Genomic DNA, 21,523 nt, shown 5'->3' with positions numbered 1-21,523 from the left:
CAAGAATAGTGTAAAATGTAAAATGAGAGGCTGAACTGTCAGTTAATTCCAACTTCCAGAGTCTATGGCTTTATGACAAAATATTTACTACAAGTGACATAAGAACTTATTTTAGGATACAGATCAATTTTTAATAAGTACAAGTTTCATTATTTATTTTAATCTATGTCCAAATTTATTCATTAATGCTGTAAGTATTTATCGAGGATGGATTATGTGCCTGTACCGTTCTTAGCTCTGCAGACAGTGTATGAAACCCATAAAACCCTGCCTTCATGCCACTTACAGAGGTAGGGGGACAGGAAGGAAACAGAAGAGAAGTAGTAGAGGAGGTGAGTTTATCATATGCAGAAGTTTCCTCAATGTATAAATTTCATGTTAGCATGAAATAAATTCATAATAAATTCATCCTAAATTCTAAGTCACCTCTTCTCCGGCCGTAGGTAGAAATTTTGAATTACTCTTATTTTATACATGTCTCTAGTCAAATTCCTTTTTAAAAAAACATCCTTTTAACATTTAAAATACTTTTTATGTCGTTTTACATTTCTTGAAACCCACAGAATGTACAACACCAAGAGTGAGGCCTGAGGTAAACAACAGACTTTTGATGGAGAAAAAAAGCAACAACAACTTTTTAGGTACTTAGTAGCTATCAGGCACTAGACCAACACTATACAAGAGAAATACAATGCAAGACATATGCAAGTACAAATTTTCTAGTGGACACATGAAAAAAGGAAAAAAAAAAAGTTAAATCAATTTTAATATATTTACTTCACCCAATATATCCAAAATATTATTTCAACATAATCAATATAAAAATTAATCTTACATTTTTTTCTTTCAATTCTAAATCTTTAAAATCCAGTAAATATTTTGTATTTACAGATTATCTCTATTTGGACTAGCCACATTTCAAGTGCTCTACAGCTACAAGTGGCTAGGGGCTATTGTATCTATAGGAATTAGTATATTTTAACTACATCTCAATGCAGACACCAAATTTCATAGGAAATACCTGAACTTACTTAGATCATATTTAGATTTCATGAAATTTATAGTTGAAAGAATAGATTCATATATCCAAGTTGTTCCAAACATATTTAAACGTCATCCAATACTGACTCAAGTATCGGTTTTTACATTTAAATTATTTAAAAGTAAATAGAATTAAAACTTCAATTCCTTAGTTGCATTAGCCACGTTTCAAGTACTCGATAGCCACGTCAACAGTGGCTACTATATTAGATAGCGCAACAAAATGTTTCTAGACAAGGCAGCAAAAAAAGTTTTTAAAATTAAATTTTTTATCATCCATCTTTTTATTTGAATCAATTCTAGTTGAAAACAAGTGAGGGGACCTTTTTTTTCTTTAGAAATCATAACCTGAAGAGTCTTCCACAAGAACTGAGGCAGTTCCTTTGAATCAAAATGTCAATACTCAAAAAAAAAAATAATAAAAGTCTATTATTTCCAAAGTTAAGTATTCCAATCCCAAAGGAGAGAAAACTCTCAACTCCCTTACCTGATTGAAAATATTGCCATCCACCTTGCCACCCAAGTTAGAAACTTCACCATTACCTAATTGTCACTAAATCCTGTCTTATTAACTAGGTAATACATTTTTTAAAAACTTTATTTTATCCCCTTCCACTCTACCTTCTATTGTTACTACCTTTGATCACCGGGGCTATTTTAAAAGTATCCTAAAACTAATTTTAAATACATAGGGATTATTTTGTACATGTGAACACCCATGTAAATCATCACCAAGAATAAAATACAGACCATCTCCAGTACTCTATATAAAGTTCCCTCCTGCCCCTTGCCAAACCCTAAACTCCCAGAAACAGGTAGTCTGGTGGACTTTTGATTAGTTTTGCCTTATGAATTTTATGTAAATGGAATTATAGAGTATATAGTCTTTTATGTTTGGCTTGGCTGCTTTTATTAAACTATTATCTTTGAGACTCATCCATGTTGTTGTTACCAATAGAACCTTTTTATTGCTATATTATTTGGAATTATATAAAATTCTGAAATTTATTTATCCAATCTCCTGCTGTTAGGCATTCAGGTTGTTTCCAGTTTGTGCCTATTGTGAATAAAGCTGGTAAGAAGATTAATAATGTTGGTTTAAATATTAAAATAACTCAAAATAAATGCTCAAAATCTGTTAAACTCTTTTCCTCCATTATGCTGTAGTCACAGCAGAAACTGATGCTGTATATACCACAGAATGGACTTAGGCACATACAAAATCAGGTTTGCATTTTAAACAAAAGACATGCCATGTATACCTTCAATCATTATACATGTTAAGTACATACACAATACATTCATCACATAAACAACTGCAAACATTAACACCACATGGATAACAAAATTTGATTCAGTTTATTATCACATTTTAGCATCTGCTTTGTATTTTCTAATGCACAAAGAGGTTAATCCAGGCAACCATAACAAGAGAGAAACTGGATACTGTCACCCACCCTATCAATCCCACAAGACAAAGCATGTAAAAACATAATATGTAATACTAAAAGATGGATCTAAGAGGGGTTATAAAAAGTTGATTAGTGTTAATCTGATCATTTAGACAAGCTCAGTAAATTTGAGCACATAAAACTTTCATTACTTAGTAAAATTAGCATCAGCTTATTTCCCTAGCACTATTGCTAAACTGATGTCAAGATAACGCTTTATGAGCTTATGAGAAAGGAGTGCTAATTTGCATGAATGAGTTAAATAACTGCTGTACCGCCTCCATGCAGGAGATAACATTAAAACAAATCAGAAACAAAACAAAACAAATCAGATCTGAAATAAGTATTTTATGAAAATTAGTATAACAGCAGTTAATATTATTCTAAAGTTCACTCAATAAAAAGCATTTTATTGCTATAGGTTGCTTCTCTAGTATTTTAAAGGAAAAGGAAAATGACAAATAGGAAGTTACTAATCAGATTTATTCAATAAACATGTATATACATGGACAGTGAACCTTTAAAAAATTACTCTTTCGTACAAAGATCACTTGCACTTTGCCTGTAACTACTATAAAACTATAAATTCACACAAAGCAAAAAGATAAATGAAATCTTCACATTTTCCCCCTTACCTCCCATTCTCTAGCTGCTGCTTCATTAGTAGAATCCTCATTTGTTTCCGATTCTTCAATCTTTTTTACTACTATAAATCCAGGTTCTCTGGTATATTCACCAGTATCTTCTGCATATATTTCTGGACTCCACTGAATGAAGAAGGCATACAAGTGGTCTGTCCTGTTAGAACAAGCGATTATTAATAATAGACCTAGTATTCTGTGCTGTTAGCTAGAATTTAAAAACTATATTTGTTAAATATTTTCACAAAACTTGAAGACTTAAAATATACAAAATATATACCATGCTTTATTTAAAAATAAAACAAAGCCCACTACCAGGAAGACATTAACTTAAAATTTTTTGGCTGTGTTCTGTCAAGCTCTGAGAAAACTACATTAGGATTTTCTCTAGCATGGTTTTGACATGCTCAGATGCTGTCCACAGTAATGTTTCTTTTCTTTAAAGAAACTCAGCAATGGGAAGGAAAACTGAACCCACCATTTTGACCTCATTTACACAATGATCTAATTATATAAAATATAAGTAAACAACTAACTAATTACCTATTTTAAAACCTGGACATTATACAGATTTTTTCCAAGTTAATAGAAATTTAGTATGTTTAACTTTTATTTTTTTATTTTTATTATTTTTTTTGTGGTCTAGAGTTTTTTTCTTTTTTTTTAAACATCTTTATTGGGGTATAATTGCTTTACAATGGTGTGTTAGTTTCTGCTTTATAACAAAGTGAATCAGTTATACATATACATATGTTCCCATATCTCTTCCCTCTTGCGTCTCCCTCCCTCCCACCCTCCCTATCCCACCCCTCTAGATGGTCACAAAGCACCGAGCTGATCTCCCTGTGCTATGCGGCTGCTTCCCACTAGCTATCTACCTTACGTTTGGTAGTGTATATATGTCCATGCCTCTCTCTCGCCTTGTCACAGCTCACCCCTCCCCCTCCCCATATCCTCAAGTCCATTCTCTAGTAGGTCTGTGTCTTTATTCCTGTCTTATCCCTAGGTTCTTCATGACATTTTTTTTTCTTAAATTCCATATATATGTGTTAGCATACGGTATTTGTCTTTCTATTTCTGACTCACTTCACTCTGTGTGACAGACTCTAGATCTATCCACCTCATTACAAATAGCTCTATTTCGTTTCTTTTTATGGCTGAGTAATATTCCATTGTATGTATGTGCCACATCTTCTTTATCCATTCATCCGATGATGGACACTTAGGTTAGGTTGTTTCCATCTCCGGGCTATTGTAAATATAGAGCTGCAATGAACATTTTGGTACATGACTCTTTTTGAATTTTGGTTTTTTCAGGGTATATGCCCAGTAGTGAGATTGCTGGGTCATATGGTAGTTCTACTGGTAGTTTTTAAAGGAACCTCCATACTGTTCTCCATAGTGGCTGTATCAATTCACATTCCCACCAGCAGTGCAAGAGTGTTCCTTTTCTGCACACCCTCTCCAGCATTTATTGTTTCTAGATTTTTTGATGATGGCCATTCTGACTGGTGTGAGATGATGTCTCATTGTAGTTTTGATTTGCATTTCTCTAATGATTAACGATGTCGAGCATTCTTTCATGTGTTTGTTGGCCAGAAACTATCAAACTCTTAGAGGAAAACATAGGCAGAACACTCTATGACATAAATCACAGCAAGATCCTTTTTGACCCACCTCCTAGAGAAATGGAAATAAAAACAAAAATAAACAAATGGGACCTAATGAAACTTCAAAGCTTTTGCACAGCAAAGGAAACCATAAACAAGACCAAAAGACAACCCTCAGAATGGGAGAAAATATTTGCAAATGAAGCAACTGACAAAGGATTAATTTCCAAAATTTACAAGCAGCTCATGCAGCTCAATAACAAAAAAAAAAACAACCCAATCCAAAAATGGGCAGAAGACCTAAATAGACATTTCTCCAAAGAAGATACACAGACTGCCAACAAACATATGTTTAACTTTTAAATACCAGGAACATTCAGTGTATTATTGGTTCAGGGATGATCCAACCTTTTAACTCTCTTGTTCCCCTTTTCCATTTTGTTTACTAGAGTAAAGCCTAAATCCCTGATAAACATTATTTGAGGGTCAGCAACACCTTTCAAATATGTATGTTTTGTTGGCTGTAATTAGCATGGATAATTGAAAAGTGATTATAAAACTCTCCACTAGCACATATTAATCAATAACCACTGTTCTGGAAATTGTTTCTAAGTTAATAAAATTTTTTAATAATGTCATTTCTTATGTGGCAACTAACACTTTAAAAAGGTATAGCTCAATATCAAAAAAACAAACAACCCAATCCAAAAATGGGCAGAAGACCTAAATAGACATTTCTCCAAAGAAGATATACAGACTGCCAACAAACACACGAAAGAATGCTCAACATCACTAATCATTAGAGAAATGCACACCAAAACTACAATGAGATATCATCTCACACCAGTCAGAATGGCCATCATCAAAAAAATCTAGAAATAATAAATGCTGGAGAGGTGTGGAGAAAAGGGAACCCTCTTGCACTGCTGGTGGGAATGTGAATTGATACAGCCACTATGGAGAACAGTATGGAGGTTCCCTAAAAAACTACCAATAGAACTACCAAATGACCCAGCAATCCCACTACTGGGCATATACCTTGAGAAAACCATAATTCAAAAAGAGTCATGTACCAAAATGTTCATTGCAGCTCTATTTACAATAGCCCGGAGATGGAAACAACCTAAGTGCCCATCATCGGATGAATGGATAAAGAAGATGTGGCACATATATACAATGGAATATTACTCAGCCATAAAAAGAAATGAAATTGAGCTATTTGTAATGAGGTGGATGGACCTAGAGTCTGTCATACAGAGTGAAGTAAGTCAGAAAGAGAAAGACAAATACCGTATGCTAACACATATATATGGAATTTAAGAAAAAAAATGTCATGAAGAACCTAGGGGTAAGACAGGAATAAAGGCACAGACTACTAGAGAATGGACTTGAGGATATGGGGAGGGGGAAGGGTAAGCTGTGACAAAGCGAGAGAGGGGCATGGACATATATACACTACCAAATGTAAAATAGATAGCTAGTGGGAAGCAGCCGCATAGCACAGGGAGATCAGCTCGGTGCTCTGTGACCACCTAGAGGGGTGGGATAGGGAGGGTGGGAGGGAGGGAGACGCAAGAGGGAAGAGATATGGGAACATATGTATATGTATAACTGATTCACTTTGTTATAAAGCAGAAACTAACACACCATTGTAAAGCAATTATACTCCAATAAAGACGTAAAAAAAAAAAAGGAATTAAGTATCATCTTTCAGATAATTTGTCTCTATGAAAACAAGCAACTGTTTTTTCATAAATTACTTAGATACAGTACAGTTCAAAATTCTAATAAAACTAATTTTTAATGAACATTAGCCAAGGTGCAAGGACAACATTAAAATGGAAAATTCCATGCAAAAATTAAAATAAAACCAACAGTAATGAGAAAAACAAATCCTTACATTATTTTTAACTAAAGATATAATAGGGTTGAATATTTCATTGTAATCATCTTGGTATCGTTGGCAGATCTGAGTATCTGGCTCTTTGCCTTTCATGTACGCATGAATTATGCAAATCATACCATATTTTTAAATTATTCGAATCACAGTTTGTTGAATGCACAGACTGTACTGTATATTTAGGTGAGGGGGGAGAGAGAAGAATTTTATTCCTGAAAGCAACAGTCTTCAGAGCAACATATAAAGACTTTCCAAGAGGTACACAGACACATAAGATAGTCCTAAGGGAAGTAATCTTATATTCTGCTTCCATATGTTCATCTTATACTAAGCTGCCTGAGAACAGTGTGGTCAAGACATCTTACAGATTGCCTGTTCTCTGCTTTCACTAAGGCACTATCATCAGTCACCCAGAATTTTACATGCCATAAACTGTAAAAACTTCCTTGTTGCCCAAAGTTGGTACTGAGATGGGGAAAAGTTTTAAAAGACTGGATAACAAGTCCTTTGGCATATCAGGTGGTTTCTAATTCACTGATTTCCATAAAACTGGAGGAGTTTTTAATGAAGTTGTTCACTAATGGTCACTGAAAATAATTTTGATGAAACGTAAGTAATTTTGGAATATAAATAGAAACATGTTTAAAGAACTGACATTATAATAAAAATTTTCAGACTTTTTTATGAACAAAGCTTCTCAATACTTGTAATAAAAAGAAAAAAGGGAGGGGGTAGAACTGAGGGGCTGAATCCTATCTCATCATTTCAATGAACAATATTCATCAATGGATACATAAACTAATTGGAGGAAAGCCCTAAATATTTTATTAAGGCATTTCCTATATTTTACTTTTTTATATGTAATAATTATGACTATTTATAATTTATGTTGCTTTGATGAGCTGTTTATTAGTAATAATTGTAATGATAAAATTTTCTTGTGTTTAATTAACATTTGGAATAATGCAGTTGTTGATAGACAATTTTCTCTTTGATTTCCACATGTATTGTGAGCAGAGGCATCGTGTATCTTTGTTCAGCAATAGTACCTTACTCTGGAGCAAAGGGTAACCATGCTTACTGTACATTATAAAAGGTTTAAGTTCCCAAAACGTATGGTTCCTCTTCTTTAACATAACCCATGGCACATGTAGCTGTCACTTGGCCTTCTTCACATCCAACTGTGGGGACTGAAGCTCAAAGAACTCATACAAGTGCTGGTACTGTGACTGCTGCTATTGACTCTGTTTTCTGCCAGCATGCATTAAACTGAGGCAGGCCAACTTGTTAGCAAGGTAGGGTAAGCCTTAGACCCTTTACTCTTTTGACAATAATCACAAAATTTTTAAATAAATGTAATTCCAGTACACACACACACACACACATACAGATAAATATGTAAGTATAGGTAATTTGTTGCAAAAAAATGTAAAAGGGAATAAAAATATAGTACCTTAGAGTAAGATTCTATGAGGAGGTATAATTGAAATACAAATTCAAAGAGAAAAAGTAATGATGCAAATTCTAACTGTTAACGAGCACATTCAAGTGGTGTTTAAATGGATAATGGTAGAGGGCAAACTGTTAACAATGTTTAGATCCTACTGAGTATATTTAAAGTATAAATGCAAGTTTTAACTTAAAATGTCAATATTTACAATGCAGTGATGACAGACATCCTTTAGAATTGCTTAAACTTAAGAGGAAAAATTTTACTGTGTAGTGGGTATAAAAAATAGTTTGAGGACCACATCCTTTCAGTAGCTAATTTAGTGCTATGTATTCTATAGTAGGCATTCAGTAAGCATTTGATGAAATTTTTAAGAAGGAAATTATACATCATTACCTGCCTTGAGGTAGGGGCTGTACCAGTTAGTATTTTGATGAACCTTCTTGATTTAAGACATTTTAAGTAAGTTTATTTACTACTAAAACTAGGTATATGTTCACCTTTTTTGCATCAAACCATGAAAGGGACTAAAATTAGAAATGGGGTAAATTAAAGAGTGTAAAAGAGGAGGAACTAAACGATTTTGAATAGATTTAATGTCAGGTTTTAATCATAAACTATTTCAATACTTTGCTACTGGTGGGATGTAGTATACAAAATAATTTCAATTCAAGGAATCTCAATAATGTTTTGAAGATTCTGCTGTTGTTTTACCTTTCTTGTGGCACAGCAAACCAATATTCATGTTTCTTATCTCTCTGTGCATACTGCTGCATCATTGCACTTGCTTGAGATACAAATGTTTTCCTCATAGGTTTTCCAACTCTGAGACATAAGAACTTATGTAATCGATGCCTCCTCTTTTCTTTTAAAAGTGCAGAACCTAGAATTGAGACACAAACAGTGTTTATTCAATTCTCATACACCATGCTTGAATGATTTAAAATAATTTAGATTAAGTAATGCTTATCTCCAAACTTCTGACAAATAATTCCAGAATAAAATGTCAACTTACTGAATTCTCTTAAGTAGCTTGTATTTTTTCCCATCAGAGGCAAAGTGACAAGTACAGCAGGACTAATGAACTAATAGGCAAAGTATGAGCTGATGTTACGTCTAAGCGTTAGGGAAAAGGCAGAAGATCCAGGAACTGTTGTCAAATTTCTGTTTGTGACACCCGCACTAAAGTATCACATACACATGTGCAATTTTCTGCATGCTCTTTACCAGCCTTCTAGAACAATATCTAAATAAGTCTGTAGAATTTTCAAAGGTTACTGTAATATGGTTGTTACAGACAAAAATTTAGTAAAAAATCTTGTGAAGCTTTTATATGCATATGAAGGTGTGATAAAAACAATATGCTAGATTCAGCCATCAGTTTGGACAGCCTGAATTATCTCTAACCCGTCCAATCACAGATGCTGACATATGACACACTGAGAGTCTGACAACATGGTTCAATTCAGCAATCTAGGCATTAATTAGCTTACGAAGGTGGCATACTGTGAAGAAAAAGCACTTAGTTATAATCAGGAGTCATGGCTTTTTTCCTGTGTAATACTGCACAAGGTACATAATATATCTGAGCCCCAACATTTGCATCAGGTTAAAAGAGTGAACTTTTACCATTCTTCCCACAATTATATTTGTACATTTTTATATTTACAGTTTTATAAGTTTTATGGTATTATAAAGTCACTAAAGATCAGAAACTTTAAATATTTCCCTATTATAGGATCTCAAGTTACTTAAAATTAGTTACTTAAAACTAAGTTTCTTGTCCCCCCTCCATACACTGGTACAAAAAGAAGAAACCAAATGGTAACAATCCAGGAACACCTATCTAAAGTATTTACCAATTTTTCTCCTTTTAGTATTTTGTCATAATGGGATGTCCCTCCCATCACACCCTGCACCCAAACAAACCCAATGAAATAAAAGTAGTCTACTATATTATTGGGTCAAATGGAAATGCCTCATTTTATCTTTTTCAAAGTTTCAAAATATAAGACAACTATCAGACACAAATATATCTAATAAAGATATTTATGCCAGCCTCCTTTAAAACATCAAAGAAATATCTTAATAATATGAATTGTTAATAACTGAATGTCTTAATACAGAAATGGCTAAATTACAGGGCCATTAAAAACCATGAAAGAATTATATGGATTCAAGTTGACCCTTGAACACCATGGGTTTGAACTGCACAGGTCCACTTACATGCAGATCTCCTTCAAATAATACATACTATAATACTACAATACATGGTTGGTTGAATCCATGTATGCAGAACCACAGATATGGAGGGCTGACTGTAAACTTATACATAGATTTTCGAATGTGGGAGAGGGGTGTGTGTCACCCCTTAACCCCTGAGTCGTTCAAAGGTCAACTGTATAATGACATGGGAAAATGTTTATTACATAATATACTAAGTTAAAAAAAAGCAAGAAACAACACTACATACAATCCTGATTTTATATGAAAAATACATGTAAGTAAAGATACACACAAAAACTAGCAAAATTGTATGTGTCTGTGTGTATGTATATACACATACACACTAAAGATCAAAGATAAATATACCAAATATTAACAATGATCATTTCTAGGTGATGAACTCAAAGTAATTTTTATAAATTTTCTAAAAACTTCCTACATTTGTCAAATGTTCTTTAATGAACATTCATTAGCTCTGAACAAAGAAAAAAATTACAAAAGAAAAAATATTCAATCTTTTATAGAACCTGCTTTGAGTAAATGAATTCCTTAACATCTATTGAATATAATCCTTAGGTCTTCAGTATACCTAAATTAGACAATGCAAAGAAAATTCAGTGTTTTTAAAAACTGAATCAAACCTTTGTGTGTTGCTGGTAGGAATGTAAAATGGTGCGGCCACTGTGGAAAACAGTTCAATGGTTCACCAAAAAATTAAACACAGAATTACCATAGGATCCAGCAAATCCACTTCTGGTATATATCCAAAAAATTGAAAGAAGGAAATCGAACAGATTATATGTACACCAATGTTCATAGCAGCATTATTCACAACAGCCAAAAGGTGGAAACAACCCAAATGTCCATCAACAAATGAACATATAAAGAAAATGTGCTGTGTACAGTAGAATATCACTCAGTTTTAAATAGGAAGAAATTTCTGACATGGTACAACACAGATGAAACTTGAAGGCATTATGCTAAGGGAAATAAGCCACACACAAAAGGGAAAATATGGTATAATTCCACTTATATGAGGTACATAGGGTAGAGACAAATTCACAGAGACAAAACGTAGAATGGTGGTTGTCAGGGACTGTAAGGAGAAGAGAATGGAAGTTACTGTTTAATGGGTACAGAGTTTCAGTTCAGGAAGATGAAAAAGTTCTGGAAATGGATGGTGGCGATGGTTGTACAACAATGTTGAACGTACTTAATGCCACTAAATTTTACATTAAAAATGGTTAAACTGGTAATTTTTATTGTATGTATATTTTAACAATTAAAATTTTTTAATTAAAAAGACTGAAATCTAGTATTGATTAATCTAGAATCAATACTCCAATAGAATATGAGAAATGTTAACTAAGATACTTGAGTTATACACCTTTTAACCCATAATGTACTAAGCGGAAGCACTGTATATTAGAAATAAAAGACAAACTATTACTATAATTTTCATAAGTAAATAGTATGAAAAAACAAAATGGTGTTTTAATTTATCCTTAGTACTGCTTTTTAAAGGAAAACATTTAATCAGACAACGATGGAACTTGTGGATACTTGAAAGAATTTCAGAAATAGATTTTTATGTCTAATTGCACTTTTAAAAAATGATGGGACTACAACTTTGGCAATTGCAAATTGCAATTAGGATATTATATATGAAATTTTAAAAGGTATTTTAATGATGAAACATATCAAGAACTAAAAGAGAAATGGAGAAATCAGAGGTATTATGGAACTTGTGTGCACTTTCAAGAAATAAATTGTTTAAAGACAGAATGCAGTGTGTGAGGAATGTTTAAACATGGTGGAAAAGATGCCCATTATGTGTACAACCCACTGTGGGATAAGAAAAGACAGGAGAAACCAGAGACTATGTACTTGTCCCCAGAGAAACATCAGTCAAGGGCTACTAGATCATCCTTCAGAGTGGCCTAAGATACAGTAGCTTTTGAGTCAGTGAGGAAAGACAGAGACAATATGCAATAAGATAAACTAACTTTATATATTCCTTAACACTTACCTTCTATATTGGTTGTTGCTATTTTATGCTTAATTTCTTTTTGTGACACCTGTTGAATATTTTCCCTTTGCTGTTTAGCTTGTTGCATCGTATGGGTTTTCCAGAGTTTCCGTAGCTCTTCTACCTCAGTCTCTGAGTCCTGATTTTGTTCCTTTCCTTGTTTTCCTTTGCTGACAATTGGCTTTTGTTTAAATTCTATTGCTTCCCCACAGGGCACACTTTCTTTTTCACCTTCTTCATGGTGTGATGAATTCTCATTAAGAAGAAAATCCTGGTCTGCATTACCTTTTATACCTGTGCTTTGTTCTTTAGGACCTGAGATTTCTTGAAGATTATCTGTAGTCTGATCTCCTTCCTTAGTAGCCATTTCAAGATTATTTAAATCAGTTTTAAGGGAAAGAGTCCCAACTTCATTGGCAGTATGTCCAGCATCGGATTTTAAGTGGTCAGGAGTATTAGCAGCCTCTGTTATTACTGTCAAACATTCTACTCCACTCTGACTGACGGTTTGCACAGATTCTGATGACGCACCAGATGATTTATCTTGTCGCAGCTCACCTGAAGAAATAAGCTCCTCTCGTATAGGAGAGAGTTCTGATTCCGTGAACACATCTTCAGAAAGAGACTCCTCGGTGCTCCTAGGAGCAGTGCTGGCACTATCATTACCTGCATCGCGAATTCTTGAGTCTATTTCATCAGTATTACTTCTTGTCATTTTCTTCAAATGGCAGAGGTCCCTTCCTGATAACTGATCTATCTCTCTGTCAGTAAACAAAATATAAAGTTATTACTTTTTAAATTGTAGAATTTTATTTTCCACAAACTTAACACTGAATTAATATCACTAAAAAGGTTTTCCTAAAAGGGTGTAGCATACATCTCTTAACAGCATATCAAAAATTTGATTGATTCCTATAGACCATGTTATTAAGTCAAGTTTTGCATCAATTGCTTAAGATCTGGGAAATATCAGTGTAAGATTTCCTGGATTGATCTACCTGAAGAGAAGTTGAAGATACAAGTTCTGGGTGAAGCTATAATTCTAAACTAAAATTTATTCACTGATGAAATATGCAAATAAAATTTTGATTAAAATTTTAAATGTCTTAATAAAATAAAAATACACTGATATTACACACACACACACAGTACTTATTTACATTTAAATAGAAATTAAACTAAAATAAATAACTCAAGTGCAAAGTTAAAAACCAACCTGAATAGAACTGAGGCAAAAGTGCTTAGAGGTTAGATATTAGCTAGCTGAATGGTTCATCATTACTTCTAGATTTCCATGTTTAATGGCATTTGTATATGCAAGCACTAATGTTCAATGGTTAGACAGTTAAGTTCTGGAAGGAGACAGTGTAAACACTACATGAAATGCAAGTCAGCAACTCAAAATGATGGCTAAAAGTAGTTTCTGATAAACAGAAATTGCATGAGTTCTTTGGAAAAAGTATGAACATTTATGCAAGTCTGAGAATAGGAAAGACTGGAAGTAAGCCGACACACAATTTATTGGCTACCTCTGGATGGTGAAGTTGGGTAACCCTGTTCCTCTTATTCTAGTACTTGATATTTTTTATAATGATATGCATAATTTTCATTGTGCATAGGATAGGTAAAATTTATTTTTAAAAAAGTATTAATTGGTTGAAGTCCAGTTCCTATCTCTGCTTCCCTTGTACTGAGGGATTCACCTTAAGACATGTATGTAAGCATCTAATCTGTGTTATTAAATGTGTAATAGTGTCATCTACTGGTGAGCCCCTAAAACTGCATACATAGGGTCTTGGGACTTGGCAAAAGTTTTGAGAAACTGTACCTGTAGATTTAATAAGACCCTTAGGTATGAGATAAAGTCAAGTAAACCTAACAGCATATAGATTTAGATAAGTGCTGTAACCTTATTTTTTTATGTCAATGATCCTGCTATTGCTCAGTACAGCTCCTGCACGATACCTTTGCAGTTAGCTTCCCAAGCAGCTACGACAGAAGAAAACCAATCAAATCTTACACCTCATTTTTACCATACATGACATTATCTGAGTTGTTGCCAAATATTGTTTTTAATCAATTCATAAGGCAGCACTGAAAGATATTTCTTCTGGAGTAACTTTTTTAAAGGTTTGGATCAAATAGATGGTCTTTCCAGGTGATGTTGTGAATGATGAAACAGTGATTTACAAGAGGAAGGGCCCTATAGCATCTGTGTAGAATAGTTATGGATCATTCAACATAATAGAATCCCAAAGTATCCTAATACAAATGGAAAAGCAGGGCAAGATAAAATGGATCTCACCAATGACTGGCAACATATGCATACATATACTCTTCTTGTTTCTCTTTTAATCTAATCCTTCACTCCTTCACCTTTGTCTTACCCCTCCACCTGCCACAATAATCTTTACTTGCTGAGACTGATTTTGGATGATGATATATTAAATAGCTAACAGTAGAGGCAATCCTAGGAATAATCTGCACCTCTAAGGATGAGTTTACCAAGCCAAAACAGTATCTACTGGGGGGCCGTTATAATGGAGACTGTTTAAATAAAAGATTTTATTCTACCACAGGTATTCTAACAATTCATGTAGTCTGCCTCAGAAACAAAAATCATTTGCCCTCCGTCCCTTTTGTAAGTAGTTCTGTCTCACAGGGGTTAATTTTGAAACAACCATTATCATCCCTGTGGGCTATTATAGGGATAGAAATCTCAGTATCAGTTAAAGTGAAGCCAGTTTTTAAACTGTTGACAAAGTCATGTATGGAGGAATGGGGGAGTTCTTTTCTATTACATATCAATTTCCTTCTTTTGTCCTTCCCTTCCTTTGTTTGTATACCTGTCTTTTATTTTCTTCTCCTTTTATTTCTTATCCTTCCCTTTTCTTTGTTATTCCTTTAGTTAAACACATTACTTTCAAAGGCTATGCTGACCTGTAGCCTCACATCTATGTTACCTGAAACACACAAATTCCCTAACCAGTATATTCCAAGGTTAACTCTTTAAATTTGTGCAATCTGTGGGTCTTCTTCCCTGTGTTTTATACTTTTCTGAGAGAAGGGTGCAAACATATAAATCAATAAATGACAAAGCTGCTCTGGCTTTATTAATGTCAGGTCTTTGCTCATGTGACCTCCCCCAAACCCCACACCCAACTCTTCAGGCTCTTCTAAGGAAAATTTGAAAGCTACCCGTGATTACTTATATTACCTTAAATTACTAATAAAAATAATTTGAATTTACCTGAATAAAATGGGCTGGTAAACATTGAATTAAATGAGTACTATAGGTTACTTTTAAATATCAGGTTCTCTGACCAAATATACAAATATAAATCTAAAACAATTCCTAACCTAGTGCAGTAAGAATAATCTTTTCATTAATTAATAAACTCATTAATAAATAAACTAATTCATTAATGAAACTACTGTTTCATTAATTATAAAATGAAAAGCAGCTATAATAAAACTATTAAAAAATACTTCAGAGTTATTAGACCAGGGTCAACTATCTAGATGAAATAAAATTGCAAAGGAGTATAAATATCACTCTTACATGGGCAAGGATTCCTTTATTTTGCTATCGAAAATTTCTTTGTACATTGCAGCTGACATCACCTCTTCCATTGGACACATGATGCCATATTCCTCACAGCCATTCTCTTGAACCAAGGGGTCAGTTTTATGTGGATCAAACATTATATTATTTGGTGTAACTAGCAACACACCGCTGACTGTGCCCTAAGATGAAAAAAGAAAATAATGTTTAAACTTCAAAGTTTAAATTTTCAAAATTATTCTAGATATTTTTATTTCCGATGTTAGGCCACCTACCACATATAAAAGTAGTATAGTCAAGCACTATGGCATTCTCATGGAAATGTTTTTAATAACACCCAAATTTTCCCAGTAAATTCTCCTTGTTAGCAGAGGCAAAATACAAAGAATATCATATTCACCTTCAATCAATCAAGTCAGGAATTAAAATTTGCAGCCTCAGTAAAATGCTGAGTTATATCAGCAAGATAACTTCAGTAATATAAGAAGGATTGTAAAGTCCTTCAAGGCATGAGCCATGTTTTACATTAACTTGCATACAGCCTCCTGTGTTCTTCCGTCACTACAGGTATCAAATAGTTTCATGCACACACTGCAGGTTTAATAAATAATGTGCTGACAACTCAATCCATTATAAAAGGAAAATAGTATAATCTGTTTAAAATATCTTTAAAAAAAAAAATCTCCGTTTCACTCAATTCTGCTACTGCCTAGTTATGTGACCTCTGGCAAGCAAAGCCTCTGGGGTTGTTTCTTCATCTGTAAAATTAATTAGATTAGATTACTTCTAAGGCATACAGTAATTATTTTAATCATGAAAAGCTATGAAATTTTAAATATATTTATACAAATAGTGATACAAATATAAAGAGTCCAACCCTCTCACCTTACAAATGAGCAAACAGAAGTACTTAAGAAGCTGATCCCACTAATATTAGCTAATGTTTCTTGAATGCTTTGTATGTATCATGCTTTATATATATTATTGTTCATTTATATATATTATTGTTCAATTATAGCTCTGAGATGAGAATACAGGTGGGGAAATTAAAATTGAGAGAGGCTAGGCAATTTGTCCTAACTAATAAATAACATAGCTAACTAGTAAGTGGCAGGACCAAGATCCAAAATCCAAGCAGTCCATGCTTTTTACTATAATCTTTTCACATTTGAGTTACAAACAATAATCACTTCAACTCAAGTACCAAATATTCCTTAATCCTATTTATTTTATTTATTTTTATTGAAGTATAGTTAATTTACAATGTTGTGTTAATTTTTGCTGTACAGTAAAGTTATTCAGTTATGTATATTCTTTCTTAATCCCATTTTCAAACTCCCATTCCACTACATCCTGTAAGAATAAAAATAAAGAGCCAGACAGAATTCTAAAACTAAACCAAATAATTACTTCAAAGTTGTCTTTTTTTTCTGAAGATACCAATAGAAAAACTTAAATATTGCTTGATTTGGTATCACACCCTCCTTCCAAGTCCATATTCAGCTCTGTGAATTTATCTGATTTAACTTTAAGAATGTAAAACTTAAGTTATGACAGACACTAACTTTAGAAACAAAAAAATAAAAAGAAAAATCCTACTAAAAATGGTCACCCAATCACAAACGAAAAAAAGTTATTGCCAATGTTCGAGATTATAAAATACGCTTATTATTTACAGTAACTGCATGCAATACTGGAGAGAAGAATACGTGTGTGTGTGTGCATTTTGGTGGAGGAAAGGGAATCAATCTCAAACTCTGACTAGTATTTCTTTTAGTTCAGACCATGGACCTCCTAAATAAGGAGGAACTTTATGTAAACCATAGCCTAATCATCTTTTGATCAATATTTTATTTTATTGTTTTTTAATATCTTTATTGGAGTATAATCGCTTTACCATGTTGTGTTAGTTTCTCCTGTATAACAAAGTGAATCAGCTATATGTATACATATATCCCCATACCCCCTCCCTTTTGTGTTTCCCTCCCACCCCTTGATCAATATTTTAAACAGATTCATATACATTATGTATTCCTGGATCACATGCCAACTGAAATCAATGAGTGATGATAAAATATGTTGCAGGGACATTTACAACTGCCAGGGATAATCCAAGAAATAAATAATCAAGAGTAGAGTATATACAATATAAAAAAGCTGTAAGATTTCCAATCTTTAATACCTTCCTCTATCTCACCACGTCTACAAGCAAGTTATTTGAGAAATGAAACCAAACAATCAGTAAGGATTAAGGAGAGCAAACTTCAGGTTCTCTGAAAGACTTCAGGTCATTCTTGATTTCATAAATTTCATCTGAGCATTAGTTTTAAATGATGATATAATATTTGGTCCACTGGCATAACACTACATCTTCTGCTTTAGGGGATTTTCATTAAAGACAATGATTACTAGGTATTATAGAAAAGGTCCAGTGTTATAATAATACTTTAATTCACTATACACATGAATACTATAATCTTAGTAGTGTAATTATAGAAACCATTTGAAAGGTCTCTCAAAACCGTACTTCTATACTTGGATTACAAGGGGCTTGAAGCCCTATAGCTTAACACTGGAATGATCAATTTGCTAGTGTTATATTCCAGGAATTCACCCTTATTTGCTACTACTGAAGGATGCACTGATATATTCTTCAAGCTTCTTTCCCTCTGCCTTTAGCTGGAGCTCTTTGAGGTATTCTGTGAGATGTCAGGTGTCTCCATAAATCAAAAGAGACAGCCATGAGAAACATCACAACACAAAATTCACAAAAATCTCTTTAGAAAGTAGCCTCTCAAATTCATTTGACCAAGATCAAATCTGAAATCATAAACTCATACTAAACCATTAACACTTCATTCTTTTTAAATACTGTTTCATAAATGTAGACATATTTTCAGGAGCAAGAGCATACTGTAACTAAGAGATTTCCAATTACCATATCTTAATCCACATGACCTTCAGAAACTTTAAGCACCTACTTCCCTTTAGTATTAGTAACTTCCAATTCCTTATGTGCAATTATTTGACTAATCTTCCAAGAAGGAATTATTTCTATTAGAAAATAAAGTCTATTTCTAAAAGAAAAGTTACCACTTATATTTCAATATTTCTGTAAATACTAAAAGATAAAAGATTATGATTTGGGAACTCATCTCAGGAGAAATAAAAGCTTGTACTGATTTTTTTTTCAGTCTTAAGTCCACAGTAATTTAACCATTACAATAATTGTTGATAAATTTCCATAATTTTATATAAATAATCTTTACTACAATCAACCTGTAAGAAGAAGAAAGAAGATGACTTGTATGAGAAAGCATCTTTTCCTGCTTACTTTCTTACAAGAGATTATGTTTCAAGAACACCAGTGCAAGCCATTCCTAACCCTACCAATGACTTTATCTTTTCTTTGATTCTTAAACAAAATTGTTATTCAAATACTTCCAACTAAAATTTTGCTTCTAGCCAGGAACTAATTCTGCTTAAAGCTACTAAAACACATAAAATACATGAAATAACTCTTTTCCGATACTATAATGCTGAATAAGGGGAAACAAATAAGATGAGATCTACAAATGCCCCAGCACACTGGGTGGAGTTTCCTGGCCACAGACAGAGACAGGAAAGGAGAGAACACTCCCTACTGAGAAAGCTCTGGAGATCTACAGAGGATTCTTTTCCAAGGTTCCAGCTGAGGACTGATTGCCACGTGTGTGAAAGCAACTATCCAAGGATGAGAAAAAAAGCACTCAAAAGAAGCTGAGAAAACAATCCCTAGAGTCCACAGAGTCAGAAATAGTTTGTGTTCTCACCAACCAGAGCAAAAACCCTTGTAATTTACAGCACCTCAATACTCAGAAGGGTATTGTCTCAGTAAGGGGAAAACTAGTTAGACTTAAAAGCTGTTCTGGTCATGCCTGACAAAACTTAAAAGCAAGCCATGATAGGATGAAGCTGTTTCCAAGAAACAACCATGTCACAGAAAAATGCGCAAGAATATGTACAGAAATACAAAAATATCCAGCACCCAACAAGATAAAATCCATAATATCTGGTATCCAATTAAAAATTACTAGGCATGCAAACAAACAGGAAAATATGGCTCACAGCAGTAACAAAAACCAATTAACTGAAACAAACCCAAAAGTGGAAGAGAGAAAAGAATTGGTAGAAAAGACATTAAAACAATTATTTTAACTACAGTCCATGTATTCAAGAATATAGAAGGAAGATTTTGCGTGTTAAGTAGGGATGTGGAAGACATAAGCGACACAGTTTAAACTTAGAGGTGAAAAATACACTGGATAGAATACCAGATTAGATTTGGCAGAAAAATAAATTACTGAACTTCCAGATACAGCAATTGAAATTGTCCAAAATGGAGAGAGAGGAAAAAAAAGAGCAGAGTATCAGTAAGCTATGAAGCACAACATCAAGCAACCTAAAATATGCATAACTGGGGTTTCCAAAGAAGAGGAGAGAATGGGGGAGAAAAAACATTTGAAGAAATATGGCCAAAAATTTTTCAAATTTGATGAAAACTATAAACCTACAGATCCAAGAAGCTGAACAAACCCCAAGGAAAACAAATATGAAACACACACAAGGCACATCATAATTAAACTGCTCAACAATATCCAAAAAACAAACAACCTAATCAAAAACTGGGCAGAAGACCTAAACAGACATTTCTCCAAAGCAGGCATAGAGATGGCCAAAGGCACGTGAAAAGATGCTCAACACTGCTAATTATTAGAGAAATGCAAATCAAAACTACAGTGAGATATCTCCTCACACCAGTCAGAATGGCCATCATCAAAAAAATCTACAAACAGTAAATGCTGGAGAGGGTATGGAGAAAAGGGAACCCTCCTACACTGTTGGTGGGAATGTAAATTGGCACTATGGAGAACAGTATGGAGGTTCCTTAAAAAAGTAAAAACAGAACTACTATATGATCCAGCAATCCCACTACGGGGCATATATCTGGAGAAAAACATGGTTTGAAAAGATACATGCAGCACTCCAATGATCACTGCAGCACTGTTTACAACAGCCAAGACATGGAAGCAACCTAAATGTGTATCAACAGATGAATGGATAAAGAAAATGTGGTACATATATACAATGCAATATTACTCAGCCATTAAAAAGAATGAAATAATGCCGTCTGCAGCAACATGGACGGACCTGGATATTATCATACTAAGTGAAGTGAGTCAGAGAAAGACAAATATATATTGCTTATATGCGGAATCTAAAAAGATACAAATGAACTTATTTACAAAACAGAACAGACTCACAGACATAGAGAACAAACTTATGGTTACCAGGGGGGGAAGGTGGGGAGGGAGGGGTAGACGGGGAGTTTGGAAGTGATCTGTACTATATTTAAAATAGATAACCAACACTGTATACCACAGGGAACTCTGCTCAATATTCTGTAATAACCTAAATGGGAAAAGAATTTTAAAAAGAATATATATGTAAAAAAATAATAACAATAAAATTAAAAAAAAATCAACTTGCTCAAAATCAGTGATAAAGACATCATCTTAAATGCAAACAAAGAAAAATATATATTTTATACAGCACACCAAACACAAAAAT

General features: G+C 33.4%; 1 protein-coding gene across 3 annotated transcripts in view; it reads right to left on the bottom strand.

The window, feature by feature from the left end:
- Nucleotides 1–21,523, bottom strand: part of OXR1 (oxidation resistance 1) — a 237,138-nt gene that overhangs the window by 43,211 nt on the left and 172,404 nt on the right. For all 3 annotated transcript variants that reach the window (XM_065895767.1, XM_065895769.1, XM_065895766.1), the window contains exons 6-9: nt 15,911–16,095; nt 12,349–13,109; nt 8,808–8,976; nt 3,128–3,290 (exon numbers count right to left, since the gene is read on the bottom strand). In XM_065895767.1, the coding sequence (XP_065751839.1) occupies nt 3,128–3,290; nt 8,808–8,976; nt 12,349–13,109; nt 15,911–16,095 (1,278 nt within the window). The remainder of the gene's footprint in view (nt 1–3,127; nt 3,291–8,807; nt 8,977–12,348; nt 13,110–15,910; nt 16,096–21,523) is intronic.

The sequence above is a fragment of the Phocoena phocoena genome, chromosome 17 (genome assembly GCF_963924675.1).
Source record: "Phocoena phocoena chromosome 17, mPhoPho1.1, whole genome shotgun sequence".
Taxonomy (NCBI): Eukaryota; Metazoa; Chordata; class Mammalia; order Artiodactyla; family Phocoenidae; genus Phocoena; species Phocoena phocoena.
The sequence above is the reverse complement of the archived record's forward strand: the minus strand, read 5'-3'. Positions and strand labels throughout refer to the sequence as shown.